The sequence below is a fragment of the Falco punctatus genome, assembly GCF_963210335.1.
Source record: "Falco punctatus genome assembly, chromosome: 4".
Lineage (NCBI taxonomy): Eukaryota > Metazoa > Chordata > Aves > Falconiformes > Falconidae > Falco > Falco punctatus.
The window spans coordinates 51385989-51408097 of NC_137583.1; the positions used below are offsets into that span (position 1 = coordinate 51385989).

General features: G+C 42.1%; 1 protein-coding gene across 15 annotated transcripts in view; it reads left to right on the forward strand.

Moving 5' to 3' along the window:
• MAP4 (microtubule associated protein 4) overlaps nucleotides 1-22109 on the forward strand; it is a 167031-nt gene that overhangs the window by 73585 nt on the left and 71337 nt on the right. The window contains exon 1 of one of the 15 annotated variants that reach the window (XM_080385736.1): nucleotides 10014-21357. The exons of the other annotated variants lie outside the window; for them this stretch is intronic. Within the exon in view, the coding sequence (XP_080241862.1) occupies nucleotides 21318-21357 (40 nt within the window). The 5' untranslated portion in view covers nucleotides 10014-21317. Of the gene's footprint in view, nucleotides 1-10013; nucleotides 21358-22109 lie in introns of those variants that run through there. 15 annotated transcript variants of the gene reach the window in all.

A 22109-nucleotide genomic window follows, 5' to 3' on the forward strand; every position in this document is an offset into this window, starting at 1 on the left:
TAATGATTCCAATGCTTTGTATGATGTGAAGCTGTGTATCGCTGTTGAATAAATCACCCTAATAAACATCTCAAACTAACCTCTCAATAGTTGTACTGTGGTGAGAATCTCCTTGGATTGTGCTGCTTGTTCACAGTTACTGTCTGCAGATAGCTGCACGTGCTTGATTAACTGCTCTGCTGTTATTTCTGAAAGAGGTAAATGACTTAAACTGGAATAGTTTGCCACCTGGACAGATGTTTGAAAACATGCCTGTCAAATTGCTTTACTTAATACATTAAAATTGAAATTATTTCAATGAGCCACATGAATTTGTTGCTGTTGGGGGGTGGCACTGCAGAAAAAAGGAGTACTGGCCACGATGCTCAAGGATTAAAAAGGGAACTGGGGATGGATGAGGTGGATGCTCATTTCCATGTTAGACTTAGAAGGTCCTTAAATCTACACGTATGAACTAGCCAGTAACTGTCTAGTGTTTGTGGCAGTGTACCTCTTGTGGCTTAAGATGCTTGATTTTTGTGAGGATTCACAGAAAAATGACATGTTTGTGGGAACAGTAATCTACACTTAACAGTATTTCTGAGTATATGATGTATACAGTGGAAACATTTAACTGCCACCTCAGCTGAGGTTTAATTTTTGCTCTTTGTTATCTGACCCTCTTTTGCTGTTAGTTAAGTTGCTAGTGCACAAAGTTAAAACAAACAAATGAACAAAACCAAAAAAACCCCCACCAAGAGACCCAAACCAAAACGAAAAAAAACAACAAAACCCACAAACCCCCTAAAAAGGGTCATTCCTTATAGTTAGCATTTTGTAAATAGGACGCTTAAAGGTGTGCTTTTTCTAATTAAACCTGTTTTCCCCTCTTTCACCTGCCTGCATATCTCCCATTTGGTGCAAGGTTTTATTTATAAAGGCTTTTATGCTTTTTGGACTTACGGGAGAGCTTTTTCAGCTTTTCAGAGTGGGTCTCCATCCAACCTTATTCACGAAAGGAGAGTTCGTGTTTTCTGTTGCTTCGGTCTAAAAAAAGTAGCAAACTGAATAATTCAGAAGGCTTGTTTAGTTCTTCAGACGAGTATGACTAAGAGGTTTTTGTGTGTGTGTGTTTTGATCTTTTGGGGGTGATTTATTTTTAGGCCCAAGATGGATGGGGTAAGGTGACGGTGGGGGTGTCGATGAGGCTGAGTTGGGGGGGCAGAGGTTGGGGGTGGTAGGTCACTGTGCTCCTTGACTCCAGGTGAGGAGCCTGGTTGGGAGGTGGAGACGCTGCCAGCTTTCCCCCTTGCTCCTGGAGGGAGAATGAGGAGGATGGAGGCTTGTGCTCTGCGGGGTGCCCCTTGTGCCAGCTCTGAAGGAGCTAGTGCACTTTCAACCAAAAAATCTTAGTGGCTTTCTACAGCTGGCAAAGGAGTTGAGCAGCAGTTAGCATAATCTTAACTCGTGCACTACTCACGGGCTGTTCTGAAAGCTTAAACTTCCCAGATGTTGAAGCACAAGAGACATCAGGGTAGATTTCTGCCTGGCACAGGACTTTGCTTAGAAAACCCAAGCGCTCTGAAGAGCTCTTTCCATGCCCCAGATTAGAGCTAAGTCTGTAATTCTCACATGGCTGGAGTGTTCGGTGGGGTGTCATGGAGGGGAACAAAGTCACTGAGCACTCATGTTGCAGTGAAAGGTGACTCATGAGATCACCAGGGCTCAGATCTGTCACTTAAATGCACATTTTATTAATAAGCTCTTCTGTATTGTCTGACTGCCGACTAGTTCAATGTACCTGACAGATATTTGAGTCCTTGTGAACCAAAAAGGTATGTTGTGAGCTGCTTAACAGTGGTTCTTTAAGTATACGTCATGTCTTGCAGTAGCTTGGCATTAAAATCATACAGATCTGTGCTTAAAATACTGAGTTTAAGAACTTTCAGTCCTTGAATCACTGTTTTCCACATCTTGGTGAGTTGAGTAGTCACATTTATGTGGAAGTGATGTAGATGTGTATTGACCACAGTAATTTGTGCTGCCATTTTTCTAAATCCTTCTTTCTCTTAAGACTTTGGATATTTTCATGAATATTCACTTCAGAATACTGGTTTCATCTGCACCTTGAAATCACAGACTCATAGAATGATTGGGGTTGGAAGGGACCTTTAAAGATCATCTAGTCAACCCCCCAAATGACTCCGAGTCTTGATACCAAGAGAGTAAGTTCCTTGAAGAACTGTTGGAAGACTAAACAGGGGAAATTTATTTGTCTCTAGAGGAGGAGCAAGCTGCTGCTAACACCAACCTTTTTTGCAGGTGAAGTTTTAGAGGAAAGAAGCTTAAGTGTTGTGGTGTACTTCTGAGGTGTTTTGCTGTTTTCATAAAACTAGGTAGGACCACTAGTGACCACTGCCTTGACTTCTGCAACACAGGGTAGTCCTCAGAGAGTAAGTTTCATGCCAAACTGATCACTCTTTTGCCATAAATACCTGATTTTGATTTCTTACATCTGAAGGTTTTCAATAACCCATTTTCTAGGGGTAAGTTTGGCATAGTTCCTACCAGAAATGTTCTTTTGGTTAAACCCCCAAACCAACAAACTAAAAAAACCCAAACAACCCTGAACACTTCCCTATTTCTATTTTACATTCAGTGAAATTAAATCAGTCAAAACTTTGACAAATTCACTTCCAGTATAGGTAGTTGCTGACTGATCAGCTCGCCTCCCCTTTCTTTAAAGGGTGTCTGAATGCTGTTGACAACGAGCAGCTGTAAGTTGGTCTGTTCATGATACCTTTGTTAGGCATTGACAGGCAGATTATTTTGATTCCAGGATAATTTCAGAATCCCAGGACCTAGAAGTGCATCCTTGTGCATACGTATTTGTAACAAAAATCAGACTGCTTCTGAGGACATATAATCAACCTTTTTTGAAGATTCTAGAAATGCAGCTTGCTTGTCAGCCCCCTACCTGCTTGGTATACTCATGTTTTCTTTGCCCATCTGAGCAGAGGAGACTCCCACGTGCATTACACTAAATAGACACATACACACTTGATGACAAGCCCTTGGAATAACAGCTGTTGTGTTCAGTTTCCTTACGAAGTCATAGGAAGGCATAACAGTGCAAGTCATCTTCTGCAGAAGTTGCCACCTCTTCAATGTCTGCTTTACCTGGGAGTGCCAAGTCCCTGTCTGCGGAGGGATGCACACACCGTGCCTTCTGTCTTGGAGGTCATTGCTCGGAGGAGCAAATAGAAATTCAGGTGAAAAGTGCCTTTTGTGAAAGCGAGTACTTTGTGCTGTTTAGGCTTAGTTAAAGCATGGTCCCTGCACCAGCAGCTGAAGCAAGGAGTGAGTGGCCGTTAGCATCTTTGGAGGGCTTGTCACCTCATGGAGACAAACCCTAAAAGCTTATTTGGGTCTGTGTGCAATAATCTACCCCTTTTTCTGAACTGTAGACTACTGCCTGTGCCTTTGCTTCACACTGCAATCCAGGAATACCTCAGATGGTCCTTTGTCTGTTTTCACAGATTACAGACATTTCTCCCTGTTCCTGATGCCTCGCCTGGGCAGCAATAGCTTTCTCACCTGTAACTTGCTTGTTATATGTCTACGTACCTAGAAGTAACGTATATAAGTTAAATAGAAATAACTTTTCAAGGTCAAACTACTTACTAATTACAAGTCTGAACATACTTTGAAATTTCAGTTCTGACCCCAAAACAAGTCTTACGTAGTGTCTTAAATCCAGCGAGTGTGGCTGCTGGCTGCTACCAAACCCCACTATTTTCTGCCCGCGTCGTCTGCCCCTAGGAGAGCACATGCCCTGCTCAGCATCTCCCTCGTGGCAGCTGGCTGGAGCAGAAACATCAGCCCAACAAGAGTGGTGTATGGCTGCAGACAGCCTCTTTTATGTATGTTGTAAATAGCACGCTTTCTCTGAAACTTTCTGGGTCTAATTTAAATGTAATAGCCTTGGCTCTGTGATAAAAGTTGTTTTTTGGTAATTTTAATGAAATCTACTGGGAAAAGAAATAATGTAACAGCAAGTTATTCTTTGCTATGGATGTCCTATCTTGATGTGGAATAGAAGCATAATTTTTTTAATATATTTTTGCCACTGCTGCTTTTTTTTTCTTTCTCTGCATCGCTATCTTCATTTTTTGCACAACAGTCCTCTAGTTAGTGTTTCACTACACTGAATTTCGTGACTTTCCCAAACGCAATAGTAGGGGAATAAATGGACACCGCTAGCAGTGGGTATTTTGGGCTGGGAAGTCATATCTGATCAATGATGAAATACAGCTCTTGGGCAGGAAGAAGCTGAGGGGTGGTGACTTCATTACAGATAAGGTATCCACATTAGGTGAGACTTCGGCTGTGTCTCACGTGGGTTGGATTATAGGAGGCTTCTGTTCAGGGGATTTGTGTTGGTGGAGACTCTCCTGCCCACCTCGCTGTGCGACGGCATGAAGCTGTTCAGCAGGTGTCAAACCCCAATATTGGGAGAGGGGTTTTTTGCCTGCGTGATAGTACTGCATTGCCTTTGGGCTACTGGATTCAGCAAATTGCTGGGTTATTACTAGGGAATCATTTTACTAAATGTTTAAAGCACACTCTGTGTCATACCAAGGTTTTTACTTATTGTAAAGGTCACAATTTTGGGCACTTTTCAAGCCCATTGCAGCAAGGAGTAGTTAAGATATCGTGCATTTGCAATGTTACTTGGATGTAACCCTTTTAAATGTGCTAGTTGTCTGGTTTTATGAGCTCTGTTTAGGCCTAAATTCTTTGATCTCTTAAAATACAACAGAAAGATTCAGCCAGTTCATGTTATTGATGTCTTACAGAGAGCAGATTAAGACCCTCGGGGAGCGGCAGGCTGTGGTGGGGGAGCCAGCCGGGCTGGCCGGAAGGGCTTCGCTTTTGACAGTCACAGCTTTTTCTGCAGGTTCAGAAAATATTTGCTTAATAGTTCTAGTGACTGTTACCTAGTCCAGTGAGTAAGTAGTTCATTCGTAACTGAGAAGCCAAGTGAAGACTGAAAATAGCAAAAAACCCCGTATTGTTTTCCCTTTATTGATGATAGCACTGGTAATATGAGGGCTGAAAAGATGGTCTTTTGGCTCTGATGACTTGCTGGATATCATAATTAAGAAAAAAAATAATCAGTTAATACAGAAAAGTTTTCCTCTTTAATAATTTTTAGATGAACAAAATCAAACTTTTCATAACTGTTACTATTTTTTCTCTCTGCTTTATCAGACATGTTTAAAGCAAGTAATTTTCTGTAATAACTATTCAAAATGTCTTTTCTGTTTGCAGTTTTGCACCATGATGTAGTGTGATGGAGAAAAAACCCCCACACTAAACCAAAACAAAACCAAACAAAAAACTCTAAACAAAAGCTTCCAAACAATAACAACAACCAAAACCAAAAAGGCGAACCCATGTACTCTGAACAATGTAATACTTAGATGGTTGTGTGGCCCATCTATACAATGAAGCGTATGCATGATTTGTAATATTTCCCTGCCAAGGAATGTTTTCCAGTGTAGGTGCTGTGTCTAGCAGCAAGGTTTGAGTTGGCTCCTGCTGGGTGCTTGCTAATACGTGAGGGAAAGAGAGTTGAAGTAAGATAACCCTTAGGCTGGCTGGCTCAGAATGCTGATTAGATCCTGAGGTTTAGTCTACTCTGAAAAAAACAGTCTGCTTTTTTACATACGTTAAATGACATGCTCAAGAAGCTTTTCTTCTTGGGTCGTAGTCTTGTTTGCTGCTTCTATCAAATCAGCTTAAGTAGTTGTGTAACGAGCTCTGTTATTTGCAAGAAAGTAGAGCATGGCAGGCCCACTGGAGCTGCTTTATGAAATGCTCCGTGTCTCCGGGGTTGGAGGGGAGTCTGCCCACACACAGCTCCCTGCCAGGCTGGGGGCACCAGCATGTCGTTGAACTGGGCCATGGCACTGTCATGGCGTGGGGAAACAAAGCTCTTGAGATGAGGAAGGGAAGAGCTGGGAATTAGCAAGGGTGTGAGTTTTTCAGAAAGGCAGCACTCTTTTGTACCGAGTATCACTCTGGCTTCCTAAAAGACTGCTGACACGTGAAGGACAGGAAGTGTTGGAACTGGTGCAGCTACTGGGAATGTATTGAAAGCCCCAGTGATGGCTACAAGTAAAAGGAGGGATCTTTTTGTTTAAAAAAAATGCTGTTGCCATGGCCGTGTCTCTCTTAAATGGTATTTTCCTAGCAACCTGCTACTTTGGCTTTTTGCTTTTTGCTTCTAAAGTCTGATTAAAAAGTGGAATGTATCCTGACTTGACTTGTTGAATAGAAAATAAGAAAGCTTATAATGAAGTAGTACATATGTCGAGAAGTCTATTAAGAGCTTTATGGTAAGGCTTAGTGAGATTTAAAAAATGGTAATACAAAACCTTTAGTTTTTGTATGCTTGAGTCATTCTAGCAAGCGTCTGACAGCTGGATGAATTAATGTGGTTTTTATGAAGCCTGAATTTCCTGAGCAAGTAGTTGTTACTTAGAATATGAGCTTTTGAGCTTATACCTTAAATTTAATTTCTTACTGCTTCATGTAAATCAACTGATTTGTGGAGGTGTGCTTTAGAAGTATTGAAGAAGAATGTGGACAAATATCTAACAGAAAACGTGATCCCTTTTTCTCTCAGTCTGTCCTGCAAGTTCATTAGCCTTTACACAAAATTAGCTTGATTGCCATTTCTCAGAACTTTCTTTGTGTACCCAGAATATTTTTGTACACATAATCCTGTAAACAGTTGGACATTGAGGCAGCCTTTTTAAAATAAGAGTAGTATTTTCAAGAGCTTTTGAGGCAGGCAAAAGAGAGATTGAGGCTTATTGCTGCAAACAAGTAGGACCGCTTACTCTTGCTGCTTTGTCATCCAAAGTCATGCCTTTATCCTACACTTAACGTTCCCCAATTTTCCTTTAATTAGACTGTCTCTCTGGAACTTAACTGCAGCTTGAAAAGTTGTTCACACCCCCCCCCTCCCTGCCTTCATTGCCTCAGACAACATCCTGGTTTTTTTCTCGCTTATTCTGATAGTTTGTACTACGATTTTTGCAACGACCCTTTAGATCACTGGAATTTATATGCTATGTACGCTTGAGAGACTTGTCAAAGGAAAAGAAGACAATAGTACTGTAAAACACATAGCAAAATTAAGCTTAGTCTGAATGCTTTATTGCTCCCTTTTTGCTGTTAAGTATTTAGCTTAATAATAATTTATGTTTCATATTAGATCAATTATCTAAGTATTTGCCTTTAGTTATGTGGCCAAGCCCCTGGATTAAGCTACTGAGCTAACAGCAAAAAGCAAGTAGGAATGAATCTTTGCAGTGTTTTAGTCATCGCACACCTGCAGGCCTGGGTGGGTGGCCAGCGGCTCCAACACGGGCTGGGAGCTGCGGCAGGGAAGGTGGGAGTGTGTGGAAGGTGCTGCGCTACTCCAGCTGCCACCTCTTCACGGTCCGCAGCGCTCTCGTTACAGCTCTTCCTTTTTTCACCTCTAATTCCTGTTCTTCAGAACCTGGGGGTTCTGTTTGTAAAGTCTGATTTAATAGGGGTCTGTCCTGCTTACAAAAAATTCAGAAAGAATTGTGTGCTGGGATGTCAGAGTGGCTTTGAGAGGTCATATAACATGGGCCAAATATGAACCTGGGGGTTAGGAAACTTCCCTAATCCTGGCTCTAGTTGTAGCTCACTCGGAGGCCTTAGCTCTTCAATCTTCTTCCAGTTCAGTCCCATCACTGAAAATAGCCTAAGGCTGATTATATTGTGCATTTTATCTTTTATAGCTAGGCTGCATCTGTTACTATCGCAGTGTTCTCGTTTTGGTGGTGTTGACTAGTAGCAAGGGTAATCTTGGATTAATTTGAGCTTTTCTGGAAAAAGAAAATCTTGCAGTTAAGAAATGTATCTGGATACGGTGGGTGAGGCTGGGCGAGAGGAGGTCTTTGGTGGTTGGTAGTGTGAGTAAATTGACACCTCAGAGCAAGTGTGCTTTTTAAATGGCCGAACAAATGGAAATTCAGCTTAGACACTTAGCAAGCTGCCTGCTAGTGTTTCCTCATTAAACCCCATAAAACTACTCTCTATGGAAATGTTTTTGAACAAATTCAGCTCACATAGTCTTGCATGAGTAATTCACTGAAAAATAAAGATATTATAAATATGCTTATCAGCAATCCCCCTTTTTGCTGCTATTTTGGTACAATTTGGGCAGCTAATTGCCAGTTCCAACCCATAAAATACCAAGTAAACCTTCAGCAGAGTTTGTGTTTCTGAAATAGTCAGGCTTTTGCCCAGTATAGCATAAAAGTTACCTGAATTATTGCTGAACGAGTATCAGAAAAGAAAAGGTTAGTGACTTTCCAGAGTTATAAACTCTGAAACAAGGTATGAGGGATGCTCAGGATCCCATTGTCCTCTCCTGGCCCCAGAAGCTCTGCCTGGTCCTCTTGGAATAGGTCTCTGCTCCCTTTGGGTGCTGCTGTGCAGCTTACCCTGCTCTTGAAAACTGCAAAGTCCAATGTTTGATTATTATTTTAAGTATGTGCTCTTCCTTTTTCCGTTTGTGTTGATGAATACTGTGTGGGGTACATCCTTGCCTTCATCTGATGTGATAAAAGCTCAACTCGATAGGTCAGAGTGGGTCTCTCCTCACAGGAAGGTGTTCTGTTCTGCTGTAACGAGCTGGGTAGGAGCGTGGTTTCCCTAGCACAGAGACACTGTGGTGTTTGTCGAGGAGGCTGTTCCATAAATGCAGCCATTCATTTTGGCAGCACTGGATGGCAAAATAAGCTACTTCCTGGAGGTGGCTGGGTAGAAATTGAAATTTCTTACCAGGCATCTGGCTGTTCACATTTAATCAATGCCTGTTAAACTATGCAAGATTAACAGCTCCCTTAAGAGTGATCATATAGCTTTAGGGCTGTAGATAATTCTGTAGACAATTGATGCTGTGGGCAACTATGGAATTAGAAATGACTTGGCAAGGCACAGAAGTGACCTGAGACTCTAGGAAGTGAACAAAACATAATTCACTTCAAGGAAGAAATTATCCTGAAGGGATGCTTGATTTTGTTTTGTCATGTAACTCCTTATGTTATTTAACCTTTTTCCTGTTAACTAGAGCACACTGTATTTGACCTGTCTATTCTGAAAAAGAATTTTCTGTAGTTCTCTGAGACAAGTTAGTTTTCCCATGCCCTCAGGTTAGTCTGGCTTCCTGAAAAACCAGAGTCTGGCTAAACATGCTGTCTTTCTCTGCTCTTTCTGAACTGCTGGAGATTTAACAGTGACTTGCATTTAAGAGGGTTGATAGTTTCCTCAGAGATGACTGTAGGACTAAGCAATGGCATTTTATTCGTCTGGACTCCTTTTTTCTGTGCAGATTAAAACTTCTAATGTTAAATGGCTGTTTACCAGATTCAAGAGGAAAATGCACTGGTACTTAATGATGATGCCACATGGTACATTAGTGGGAAGGCTGGGGGGATAACTTGGGTTTCCTGAGCCAACCATTACAGTTGTTGCTTCCCAACCAGAAACTGGCAGGCAGAGCACTGGGACCTGAGATGTGGCAGTGTTTTCCAGCAGAAAGCTGTTGTGGGTCTCATCGTCTCTCTGTAATGGCTGTATGAACTGTTCCGTGTTAATGGGATTTGGCAGAGGAGAAGGGTTAGAGGTGTCTGGGTACTTGATATGATGCCACGTATCCTGCCTTAATTGGTACACAGCTTTTTCTTCTTTAAAATCTCTTTCTTGGTGCCAGTTTAAGATGTGCTGCTGTAGAATGCAATTTATCAACAGGGTAGAAAGTCCAAGGGCGTTCCTGATAGCAGAGAACAAGCATCTGATCTCCATCTCCAGTACACACAGATAATACGAAGTTGGCTATTCAGTTTAGTCAAGTGTCTCTGAGATGTGAAGTAAGAATGTTTTCTCTTGAAAACATTCTTGAAACATATCTTGAGAAAAGATACTTCTGCTTCTTTAATATTAAAATGTGGCTTTAAAATAGGATTCTTGTTGTATTGGAGTATTATGGTGTCACATTGTCACCTTTCCAAGTTCAGCTGGACTGCTACCATAGCAGCATCCTACTTCCTGCCATTGCTCCTGCTGCAGTTACGGCTTACAGCATGGAGACAAACCAAATACAAACCCAGGTAATCTGAAATTAGGTTTTTTTTGGCAAATATTGTTGAAGGGGGATGGTGCCAGACAGGGGAAACCAGAATGACTTGTTAAAAAGGCCAATTGTGGAACGTTGTTGATGAGATCAAACTTTCTTAGGTTAAGGGAGAGAGTCTTTAGAGCCCAACCCTGTGCAACAGGCACGTGCACTGCTGGGCTGGCTTCTTGAGACCACCTTGGCTCTCCTCCCTTTCAGGTTATTCCTTTAAAACTAGCCTGGGTCAGTAAGTTACAGCTGATCGCACGCCGAGACGTTTCTGTTCTGAATGTGAATGTATTCTACAAACCATGGACTTTGTTTAAATGTAAAGCTGTATAATATTGTGGGTTTTCTTCAAACCAACCGAGTGCACAAATCTGAAATGTAATAGTGAAGAACTGAAAGGCTGATTTCCATTTACTGTTTGAACCTACAGAAAAATACAGTCCCTCCAGATACATGTTTTAAAGAGTGATAGTGTCACATGGATGCAGTTAACACACAGGCAAGCATCTAACTTATTCTCATAGCATACTTTTATTTGCAGTGTGTTTAGTGTAAAATACAGTAGTAAGAGAAGCCAGATTTTCATACATAATTAAGTAAATACAACTCTTTGTTGTCTTTAAATTTGTCTCTTTTGTAAAATTCAGGCTTACTCCATGTGCTGGTTATAGCCCAAAATTACATGGTTAAATTTTAGTAACTTAACCCAGCCTGCCTTCTATTCGATGTTTATGGAAGTCATCAATCCTGCTGAGAAACTAAGGCACAAACGGTATTTTGAAAAGGCTAGCTAGCCTTTTGCCCGTTTCACCGGGATGACATACAAACTCTGACTTTGGGGTCAGTCTTCGGGATGCTGCAGTGGCGAGCCCAGTGCAGTGCCTTTGCTGGCAGGGTGTTTCACTGAGCTGCACATTGGTGTGTCTTGGGGCTGTCCTGTGCCGCCTTTACTGCTGGTGACTGAAGCACCAGGCGTATTAATAAACTTGAAATGTGTCTGGTTTAAATTAATAGTGCTGCAAAGTGAGCATGAGCCTGGAAAGATGTTCTTGGGTAATCAAACCCAGATACTAACTACTGTAGGTAGAGGAGTGATTTCTTTAATAAACCCCTTGAAAAAGATGTTTTCCTTTCATGGCTCGTGGACTGTTTCACTGCTTCCACTCCCTGAAGGTTACTTCGAAAGTTGTTCTGTGCAAATATTGCCTTTAAGTTTGAGGAAACACTTCCACCTCCCTAACTATTGCTCCAGTAAACTTGCAGAGAAGAATCAGTTCCCTTCCCTTCTTTTTTTGCTGACCTAAACCTCTTGGGAACTCAGTCTTTTCTTCATGGTATTCAAGAAAGCTGTAATATTGTTGTCCATCTTCCAGTCCCAGGTCATTGTTTTTTGTTGTTGATCCCGGGATACTGATCAGAGCTGTGTGGTGTGTTTTGCTGAAGAAATCTTGCTGTGGTCTTAACGCATCCCATTCTCTAACAGACATCCCTTGCCTGTCAGGCTCCTGCCTTCCCTCATCTCTTCATCACACAGTTCAATCTTTTCGTATTTGAGTAGTTAGCACAGCCTGTGTTTCTCTTTGAACTCTCTGTTTATGGCATAAATCCTGTTAGTTCATTGTTTTGGTCCCTTGCATGACTTTGAATTTCATAATGGCAAGCTTTGTCTCATGTCTACCATTCTGATACTCAAAATCACTGAATTTTCCCTGGATGGCATCCTGACAGTTTGCTGACTTCATCTTTTCACTTCACTTCATTTCATCAGGACCCTTTCTCATTTCTAAGATTAAAAATAAAAATCTTAAGCCTGAGTTATTCTGGTTTCTTGATCTTCAGAGACTAATAATTAGTTATGTTCCTCCAGCAAGACAGTATCCCTTTTGACATTGCCTTGCCACTTCTCACTTAGCCAATTTTTTATTTACCTTTATGTCATTTCTCTGTGTTTCCAGTTTCTCTAACATTTCCCCTGGCTACAGATAAAAATACCTTGCTTTCAGCTAAGTCAAGTCTTCCATGTTTTGTCTAGGAAATTGGTTATGTTACATCTCTTATGTTAACACTATCCTGTTTTTTCAATGATGCAAACAGCTTATCTTTCAAAATGTCACTCACATGAAAACAGTCTTGCAAGGTTTTAGGGACTGATCAAGTGTGTCAACAACCAAAATGATTGATTCTGCTTAAAAAAAAAAGAAAACTCTGCATTTATATGTATAGTTCTTGAAGTTTCAGATAGTTTAATGCAATACTGTATTCTACTAAAGTCATAGTCTCAGATTCAGCATAAATGGGAACCAAGTAATCAGTAAAAGATCCCAATTAGAGTTGCCCAGTTTAGTAGCTGAGAGTTGAGGAAGATTAGATTTAGCTGATCAGACTTTCAGTTAAAAAGAAACATACATGTGTGTGTGTGTGTGTGTGTGTGTATATATATATAAAAATATGTAAGCTCTATTGGTTTCAACTACCAGTTGTGGGTTTTGTGTTGATTATAGAGGAGCTGGTCTTAGGGGTCACATCAATTTTTTTACTTCTTATTCTTTAGGTTGTTCATTCTTTATCATTTTGTATTCATTGAAGTGATTTACTCAGAGGCTAGCCTTGAAAGGCAGTCCTGCTTGTTGAAGGAATAATTGCAAGGGACTGGAACTAGAAGATCTTTCAGGTCCTTCCCAACCCAAACCGTTCCAGGATTCTACGCTATAAATTGCTGTTTGCTCTTCAGGGTTATGGTTAGTTGAAGGTGAACTGAGTTCCACGGATGCCATCATTGTGGGGACTTCCCTACCAAGGCTGCTGCATAAAAATGTTTCGGCACTAAATCTCAATGAAGTAAACGAACTTAACTAGAGCAGGATGTCTCAGTGTGCGTCTTTGAACTGAGTGGTTAATTAAAATTTTGTGTTTCAAACCATACCTACATAAAATTATGGGGAGGGGGATTTGAGTTTTCTCTTTTTTTCCTCATTGATATACTTGGGGGTAACCTGCCGCCTAATGATGTACAGCACTTTTTTTTGCAGCCTTTGAATGTGCTTTCCAGTTGGTGCTGCGAGTATGCTGGTTGCCAGTACACAACAGACACATGTTGCACCTTGGCATCCCTCTGCAGAGCAGGGGGCAGCTCATAAGATGTGGTGCAATGCAGTTGCCCAGCTGTGTTTCAAGGTCAGACTTTCTGTGCACTGTTGTATTTTTCCTAAATTGAAAACAAAACAGAAGACTTGTCTGCCCTGACTGCAGAAATGCCCTGCAGTGCATTCAGTGCGGTTCTGGATGTGGCTGGAGCTTCACGGGCCATGAAAGTCTTCTGATAACCCTGGAAATGTCCAGTCTACTTACTGTCAAACAGCCGGAGCATTAGCGGTTCTGCTTTCGCTCTCTGCCTGAGACCCGACTCTGTCAAATACATCTAGGTGAGACAATTCAATATTAGACCAGAGATCTGAGTAATATTTTTGTTTTCTTTCTTTCCTTTACATCTTGGGTCTGTAGGATGTAGGTGAGAGCTCCCATGCAAGTATCAGCTGCAGCAGCCTTCCCTTTTAGGTGAACTGCTTCCATCACACGGCTGTGTTTGATCTCGAGTGGCTTGTTCAGGTACTTTGTATTAGTTTCACAGAGAGAAAATAGTATTGACAAGGTTTATTTAGCACTACAAAACACCAAAAACTCCTTAGTGAGGAATTAAAAAATTCCTAGAAAACTGGCTGACTCTTTACAAGACTGTAAATTATAACGATTTCAAAAGAGCAGAGACAGCATGTCACTTTTCTCATTCTCTAAGCAGAAGCTTCCTGAATAAATAGTAATAGAATTGTAGATTCTTCTAGTATTATATAAAGGGCTTCATTCTTTGATGTCCCTGGTGTCATTAGTTTGACACTAGCTGGGATTAATGGCCATAAAACTATATTACAAATGTGGCAGATTTCTCTTGACTGCTTCTGGTTCCTCATGTGAGCTCGCCGCTTTGCCATGGGATTTTAAAAGCGGAAAGTAGGTCACCGCAACGTGTGTGAACATAGGCTGAGAAACGGGCTATAATCTCAGCATTAAACAAACATGACTGTAATGCTGAAGGGAAATTTTCTATTTTAAGCACTTATTTCCGTTATCACTATCTCATTCTGCAGAACAAGCGTATGGGGACTTCTCTGTGCATGCATCCACAGATGGGGTTCAGGAAGCAGTGGAAAAGATATATATATACACACACGTGTGTGTGTGTATACATATATGTATCTGTACGTATTTATATGTTTTGAGAATGACAATATATAATGTCACTTGTGAATGGTTCCTGTGGATCTCATGTGAAGCAAGCGGGGAAAGAGTAAAAGTGCCAAAATATGTAGGTCAAAAGAAACGAAGCGTTTTGAATCTAAGCAGCAATCAAACACTGCCGGTTCTGGGGATGGAATTACTGATACCGTGCGGTTGAACACAGAGCAGTATTGCATTAAAATTTCTCAGAGTTCCCAGGTTCCATGCATATTTATAATACATTCTTAGTCTTCTGAGTGGCTTTCTTGCTAACAGCTCTGGGTGTCTGGATTTGGGGATAAGTGTTGGCTAAGTGTTGACTTATGGTCTAGAAATATCTGAAATAAATGTTTTAGATTTTTTTAACTAGGAGAAGGGTTAATAAGTAAGCTGGTGCTGTCTCTATGCATGTTTTTACTTATGAGAGCTGAATGAAGGTAAGGATAGAAGGAAAGGTGGAAAGCAAGCAAACATGATAGGTTTGGCTATTTTTAGGTAAGTAAAGGTATAAGCAGCAGGCAGAAAATGATAGTGCATTGAAATTATCTTGGCAGTCAGGGATCTCATGGGTTAAATCTGTTGGGAAGATGAAATGCTAAAAACTATTGAAGGCAAGATTCATGTGTATAGGCAAGACGTTTGTAGACTATTATGAAGGTGGCTGTGTCAGGGGTTCTTTAAAGGGCCTGGAAAAAAGGAGGAAACTAATAATGGAAGCTAGGACTTATAGCTCAAGAGATTTAAAAACTACACAAATTATGGTACATAGTGATTTACAGCTACTGAAGTACACAAGTCAAAATGAAGGGACTTTCTAATTTATTAGACATAAGAAAAGGTTGAAAGAAAAACTATTAAACAGGGGTGGAGGAGAAAATGATGCAAAAAATGCTGCAGTATTCAAAGGCTTGTGTCCTTCAGTTGAGCTTTTTATTATTTCATTTGGGAAGTAGCACTGTTTCACAGGGGGTAGCGTCGGCCTCAACAGCAAGCCGTGGCACACAGCAGAGTACAAGCAAGGTGAGCCTCCGACCCACCAGCACCGTCTGGAACTCGTGGCGATGGGGCAGGAGCTGCCAGGTAATGGAACAGGGCAAGCACCGTACCCAGGGTAGAGATAGGAAGCATTACTAATTGGCAACCTTATTTAAATTAGTGAAAGGATACTAGAAGAAATGATGAAACCATGAGCTTACAACCAGCTAGAGAGCAGCAGGGTAATAAACAGGAGGCACTGCTCCGAGAACAGTCTTTCAGGCTGGTTTTGTTTGCGAAGTGGCAGATGAGGTGTAGGTAAGATGAAGTGCGGTGAGTAAGAATGTGCCCTTGATGCAGTTTGCTTGTTAAAAGTTTTGAGAAGAGACAGCCAGTTTTGTGTCCTCCTCAGCTGGAGAAAGAGCTCTTGAAAAGTACTTACGAGTGGATCACTTTCAAGTAGTTGGCTGGGCACTTGAGATGTGATGGTGTATGGACCTTGTTCCTGTATGTGTTTCTGTCTGTAAATATTGACTTCTGAAAGAATACAGTTGGAGATTGTGATCGTTTGATAGAGACTGTAAGTACTTTTATTTATTTTTACTTTCTTCTCTGGCCCCGATTACATTTGAAGAAAGAATTCAGCAGAGAAGCACTTGGAGGTTTTCAGGAGAGAACCTGGGAACTTAGCAGATCACAACCAAAATGCAGCACGGCACAGGAAAGCAGCGGCCACGTCCTCGCAGGAGCGGTGTGTGTGAGGAGGTAGAGGCAGTTATTCTGCTCCAGTTGCTTTTGATGACGACTTGGCTGGGTTGCTCTGCCCAGTGTCTGTCAAGCAGGCAAATGGAAGACGGTCTGGGGATATGGGGAACGTGTGATGTTTAACTGACCCATGAAAAGACATCTCAAAAATGTAATATTTTTCTTGGAGAGAACAGTAATTGGTTAATCTCTCTGGCATGGGTAAGAAGAAATCCTGTGCTATCTTATGATCTTAAAGATAAAAGAAGCATTTTGTGTCTAGCTGAAGAGAAATTTGCAGGCTTATTTTTCATGATATTTTTGGGTAGATGTGATTTGGTCTTGGTACAGAAGAATAAAGCTTAGAGGAGGTTGGAGTTCCTCAACACAAGTTACCAAATCATCATCAGGTAGTATGTAGGGGATGTTTTCTTCAAGAATTTTACTGGCTTTTTATACCTCAGGTGTTTGTTTATTTTTAAATCTGTTCTCTGGCTCCTAGATTTCCTGGGGGCGGGGGGCACTGTGCTTTGAAAGTCCCAGTCCCTACCTGCAGTGTGCATTAGCTGCTTGTCGGTGTTCTTGGTGTCTTGAACCCTCTTTAGCTATTAACCTCCATCCAGCTGAAGCTCGGGATTCCCTGTAACGTGTCCCAGGGACTGGCCCATCATCTCGGCTGGACTGCAGGTTGTGCCTGGGCCGCTCACTGCTGAGCAGTCCTCTGGTCCTCAGTTCCATGGGGTGCCCATGTACCCCAGAGGTGCCTTGCAGCACGTGTCTTGAGGCCAGGGCTCAAACATCACCACCTGTTCATGCACAGCACCCGTAGTTCCTGCTCATTGCCCAGACTTTTGGGTGGCCCGTCTGTGGTGCATCGTGTCCCTGTAGTAATGTTTTCTCGTCCTTCCCCACCCACAACTCCAGAGGTTTAGGGGAGACCCGTGTCCCTGCTCAGGAGTCTACTTCCATTGCCTGGAGGAAAAGGACTCCCAAACCTGTCTTCCTGGAAAAGCAAAGCCCGTACGCCCCTCCAGGGTGGCAGTTCGTGCCTCTGTATATCTGTGTGTGAAGGGCTTGAGCATTAAGCTCAGCACTGACCTTTGCTGAATGAATCCTTATGCTGGTTTGTTGCTGCTGCTTCAGCTCTTCTCAAAGGCTTCTCTCTGAAGTACTGTGCACTTATTTTGACCCTGGATTAATCTAGAGCAGTCAGTCTTCTCAACATGTGCAACTGCCACGTCTGGGATGCTGCTCCAGCCTCTGCTCGAGGAGATAGAATTATGTGTTTGAACCGGAGCATTCCCTGAATCAGTACAAAGCTGTTTAAATTTGGTAACAGCCCTTTCAGGGGAAATAACTTTTTCCTGCTCAGAATGAGGGATGACAGCACTCTGGGTCACAGCTTGCTGCTGTAAACTGCAGTGTCACTGGCTTGTGGTGACAGTGTAAGGGACACACTCTCCCTGCTAGGGGTAGTACCGAACATGGAGGGGCTGTAGTCCACCACAAAAACTCTTTGGGGCTTCCTTCCTTGTGCCTTGTTGCAGCATCATGCTGTGCTGGTGGCTTCCAGATTGCTCTGAAATCAGGAGGCTTTTGTAGGATGTTAAAGCAACACAACTCGGTGTGAGACTTTTATGGAAAGGCCAGCTATACTTATTTCAAACAAAACTCTCTTCACTTGCTATCGTTCTCTCCTTGCTCGCACTCGCAGACCTGCATATCCACAAGCACGAGGTCTCCGCTCAGGAGCTGTGGCCGGGCTGGCAGCATGGAGGGTGAGGTTCCACCACCTGGTCCTCACATCTCTTGGGCTCTCCTCTGGTGCCAGCAAACTGGGTTTAGGACCCCCCATCATAAGAAGCTGGCAGCTCCCGTGCTGTGAGTCTTTAGCCTCAGAAGTTTGCTTATTCCAGCTTCATAAATTTTGGGCAAGGCTGCCTGCTCAAGATGATCAGATACCTTCTTGTACATTGTTCTTCTCAATTAGTGAGTCTGGATCCAAGGCCAGGGGATGGGGGAGTGATTTAGCTGACTCAGTGTTGGTGTTACTGCTTTGGGTTTTCTATATGTAGAGATGTTCTTTTATATTGTCTGCATCTTGTGTTGGGCCTGTTGAACAGGTTTGTGGTTTTTTTTGCATGGCTTTGGATTGAGATACTCACTTTGAAGTATATGCAGAAGGCCCTTAGCTTTAGGAAGCCCAAGAAAACAGTAAAACTGTCTGAGTTGTATCACTTAGCTCTCCAAAATCTCACTTAAGAAAAAAACAAACAAAAAGCCCAAGAACAGCAAAAACTAAAAATATTGAACCATGCTTCAAGTGCTCATTTTTAAAATGTCTGGTAACATGGGCAGCATTCCTGTAATCCTCATCTTCCTGCAGAAAACACAAGTATCGTTCTCTTAATTCACTGAGCAGATAACTGCTCAGAGTAACACTTCATGGGTAAGAGAAATCTCCTAGGCAGAGCTGTTCTGTTTATATGTGCCTATGGCAATGCTGTGGAAATAAGTCTTTAGAGAGCCTCGTGTTTAAAAAGAGGACTTCAGATGCCTTCGTTATTAAAAAAGGTAGAGTCTATCAAGTGCGGTTCTAGATGGAGGAATCCCAAGAGAGTATGTGGTGGAAGCTGTCCTGCATGGCAGTCCAGAGCGTCATTGGTGATCGATAGAGACTTCCCCAATAATGTCTGGGATGCACTAATGGATTACTCACTTCCCGAGCATCTGACGTTCCCAGCAGGAAACAGGAGCATGAGAACAAACATCGCTTGTACAGCAATTAGAGCTGAGGGTGGGAGGTGTGCTTTCTGTGCATCGCTGGTTCTTGTTTTCAGTTGATCGTGAAGCAGTTGCTGCTGAAGAAATGCCTCTATGGGAAGAATAAGTAAGGAAAAAAAGCTATACAATAAACTGTAACAATTGCATTTTATTTTCTTGCAGATTTTTTTTTTCTTAAGGAAAAATGTGAACCTTGTGTTGAACTTTGAAGTTACTGACTTTGCATCCTAAAAGTCAGGAGATACTGGTTCTGACAGTCGTACGCACTGAGCTTTTTTAGCAATCTGGATTATATAACAGCATGGAATTTCAGCAGGAAAGCAGTAAAATGCTTCCTGAATTGTCAGCACCATCTGAAATGCCCTCCATTCCTGTAATATATTGCTGATCTTCTTTCTCCCATCTGACTCAATGATGGATCTTAATTTGCTTCTCATTGCGGCAAATTAAAGTATTTAGTGTAAGCTCAGCCAGATTTGGTTTCAGCACTAGCTCCTGGTAGTTAAGCTTTTATCTTTTTCAAGGGCAGAAATATTTTTCTCCAAAAGCAGCAGCTGAAGTGCCTGTGAAGGCTTAGGAGGCTGGAAGGATGCCTTGAGTCCAAAACCCTTGCTAAGAGCAAGGAAACCAGAGGAGGCTGCTCGGGCTCTGTCCAGCTGAGTGTCGAGTTATCTCCAAGGACAGAGACTCCACAACCTCTCAGGGCAACCTGTCCAGTGTTCAATTTCCCTCAGATTTTTATTTAAAAACAAACAAACAAAAAACCAGTTTAAATGGAGTTGCCTGTATTTCAGTTTGACAAGAGGAAAGTCACTGGGCAGGAAGTAACCAGTTTGACAGCTCTAGTCTTGATAAATTCTTCTCCAGCAAGGCTGCCAGCTTCATGCTTTATGTATTTATTAAATGCAAAACCTTCTTTTAATCTTGAGCTCTTATCCTCTTGGATAAAAAGGTACAAACTTCCTTTGGTAGGCTGATCTACATCCTTTTCCACGTAGCTGTCTGTGTTTATGCCTTAGAATTTGGGTATTAGTGAAGCTTGTCTGTAATACTAATTTCCAGTGGGTTTAAGACCCTGCACTCTGGACTAGAAAAATATTCTATGTTGCAAAACAATGAAACGTAATAAAATACTGAGGAGATACTCCTGTGAGGTTCTTTGTTTACTGCAAAGCCAGCGTGCACAAAGGGAGCGCTGAGCATCTTTGAAGAGGTACTGTGTGAAGCTTTAAGGTGAGGCTTTTGTATCCCTTACCCTGCGTAATGCATCGATGTCCTGAGCGAGGGGAGAAGAACCCAGAATGTCTTGGCTGCCTGTAGGGTTTTTTACCTGATGTTCCATGCCTCCTCCTATCCTATATAACACCTCTGGTTAGCATATTGGAGGTAGTACCCCTCTGTGTGCATAAAAAAAAAATTGGAGACGACACACAGGCAAGTATCTCGAGAATCTGCGTGGTGGGAGTTGGAAGTTGCTCGTGTCAGTGACTCTCCGTAGCAGCCTGCTGAGCGCAGCTGTGCGGAGCAGAGCCTCACGCAGGGACTGAGTGCTACCAAAACAGCTCCAAATCTCATGCAGAATATAAAAAATATGCATGTTGCCAAACTTGCTTTCTAACAATGCTTCTTAAAGTTCCTTGTAAAGGTGGCAGTATACCATACTCTGCAGAGGAGATATGGACTTAGTGTCTTTTGAGATTGCTGAGAATTTATTGCAGGGCATGGCTTGTTCTGCCGACTGGCAAAACTGTCGGTCTTGGTGGCAATTTCAGCAAGGCAAACTTGGCATCCATTTAAGATACTAAACCAGTGCAGTGATCTGGGCAAATTAGCTTTAAGATCGGCTATATGAATGAAACTCTTAAGCTTCTCTTTTTCTGTTTGCTTGACTTGGTGCTGGCAGGGACATCTCACGGCTGCAGACTCATTAATTTTGAAGATACTTGACCTCTAGCTAGAGATCTGGTCGGTGACCTATCAAGATTAGCATCTCCTGCAGCGAAAAGGCTTTATCATGGTAATCCCCTACTAAGAGTGCTCCTTGCTGGAAGTTCACTGTGTGATGTCCTGCATGTTAGTGGGTACAGATATTTTTTTCTTCCAGAGGTCTGAGCACAGTAGGCTGTCCGTGTTGGGAGCGTCGGTGTTGTAGGTTGTCAAAAGGGCTGTTTTGTATGGATTAGCTTCTGAATTGTTTATGTGACCGAGCTGATCTTTGCAGAGCAAATGATAAAACAAACAAATCGATGCTGTCAGCAGCCCTACTAAATGTTTTGTGCTCTTTCTCGGGAACCTGCTGTGGGATCAGTTCAGGGAAGGTGCTACTTGCATGGGATCCATATTTTTACTTTCAGAAGCAACTTTGCTTTGTAAGTATGTTGTTAATGGTATTTTTTCTTTAAGCAAGACTTTGTAAGCTGTAATCCTACATTGGTTTATATTATCAACAGTCGTAACCGGATTTTCAACTATCAGCAAGCTTTAATACTTGCTAAAATTACTTTCCAGGTTTGTGGGATCTGTCAAATTTATATTTTTTGTTAAGTACACTATCTGCTGCTGAAACATATTGATAGGTGCTTTCAGAATCGATTATCGTAAGAGTTTGGCTAGTCATTTTTGTTTGCTTTTATGTCTTTTATTTGTAGATCACATATAGACTGTGTGTTTTAGGAGGGTCTGCAGAACTGGGTTTGGAACTGAAAAATCCTCTTTTTCTACAGTCCTTGGGACCATATTTCTGAGATCATGTTTCTCATGTTCCACCAAACTTGTTTGGATAAGGAGGAACTGAGTATTGGGATGGGATGGGGACGGCACAGAAGCTGGAAGTGTCTACTTTCTAGCTGTATGGCACGTAGTGTTGAAAGACACTTGGACTGGGAATAGCAAGGGGTTTTTTGCTAACGCTTACTCTGATACAGCAATCTTTGTTCTCCGCTTGCATTGTCCCTGGCACTTGCATGGTGAAGATCAGCTTAAGCAGAGGCACGTCGCTGGCAGAGGGGAATGAGCGGCTGCTCTGGTCTCGGGAGCCTTGTGCCTGCTCCTGACCCGGCTGCCTCGGGCACCCGACTGGGTTCCTTCTTATGTCATTTTTTCTGCTGGAAAGCGATGGTGG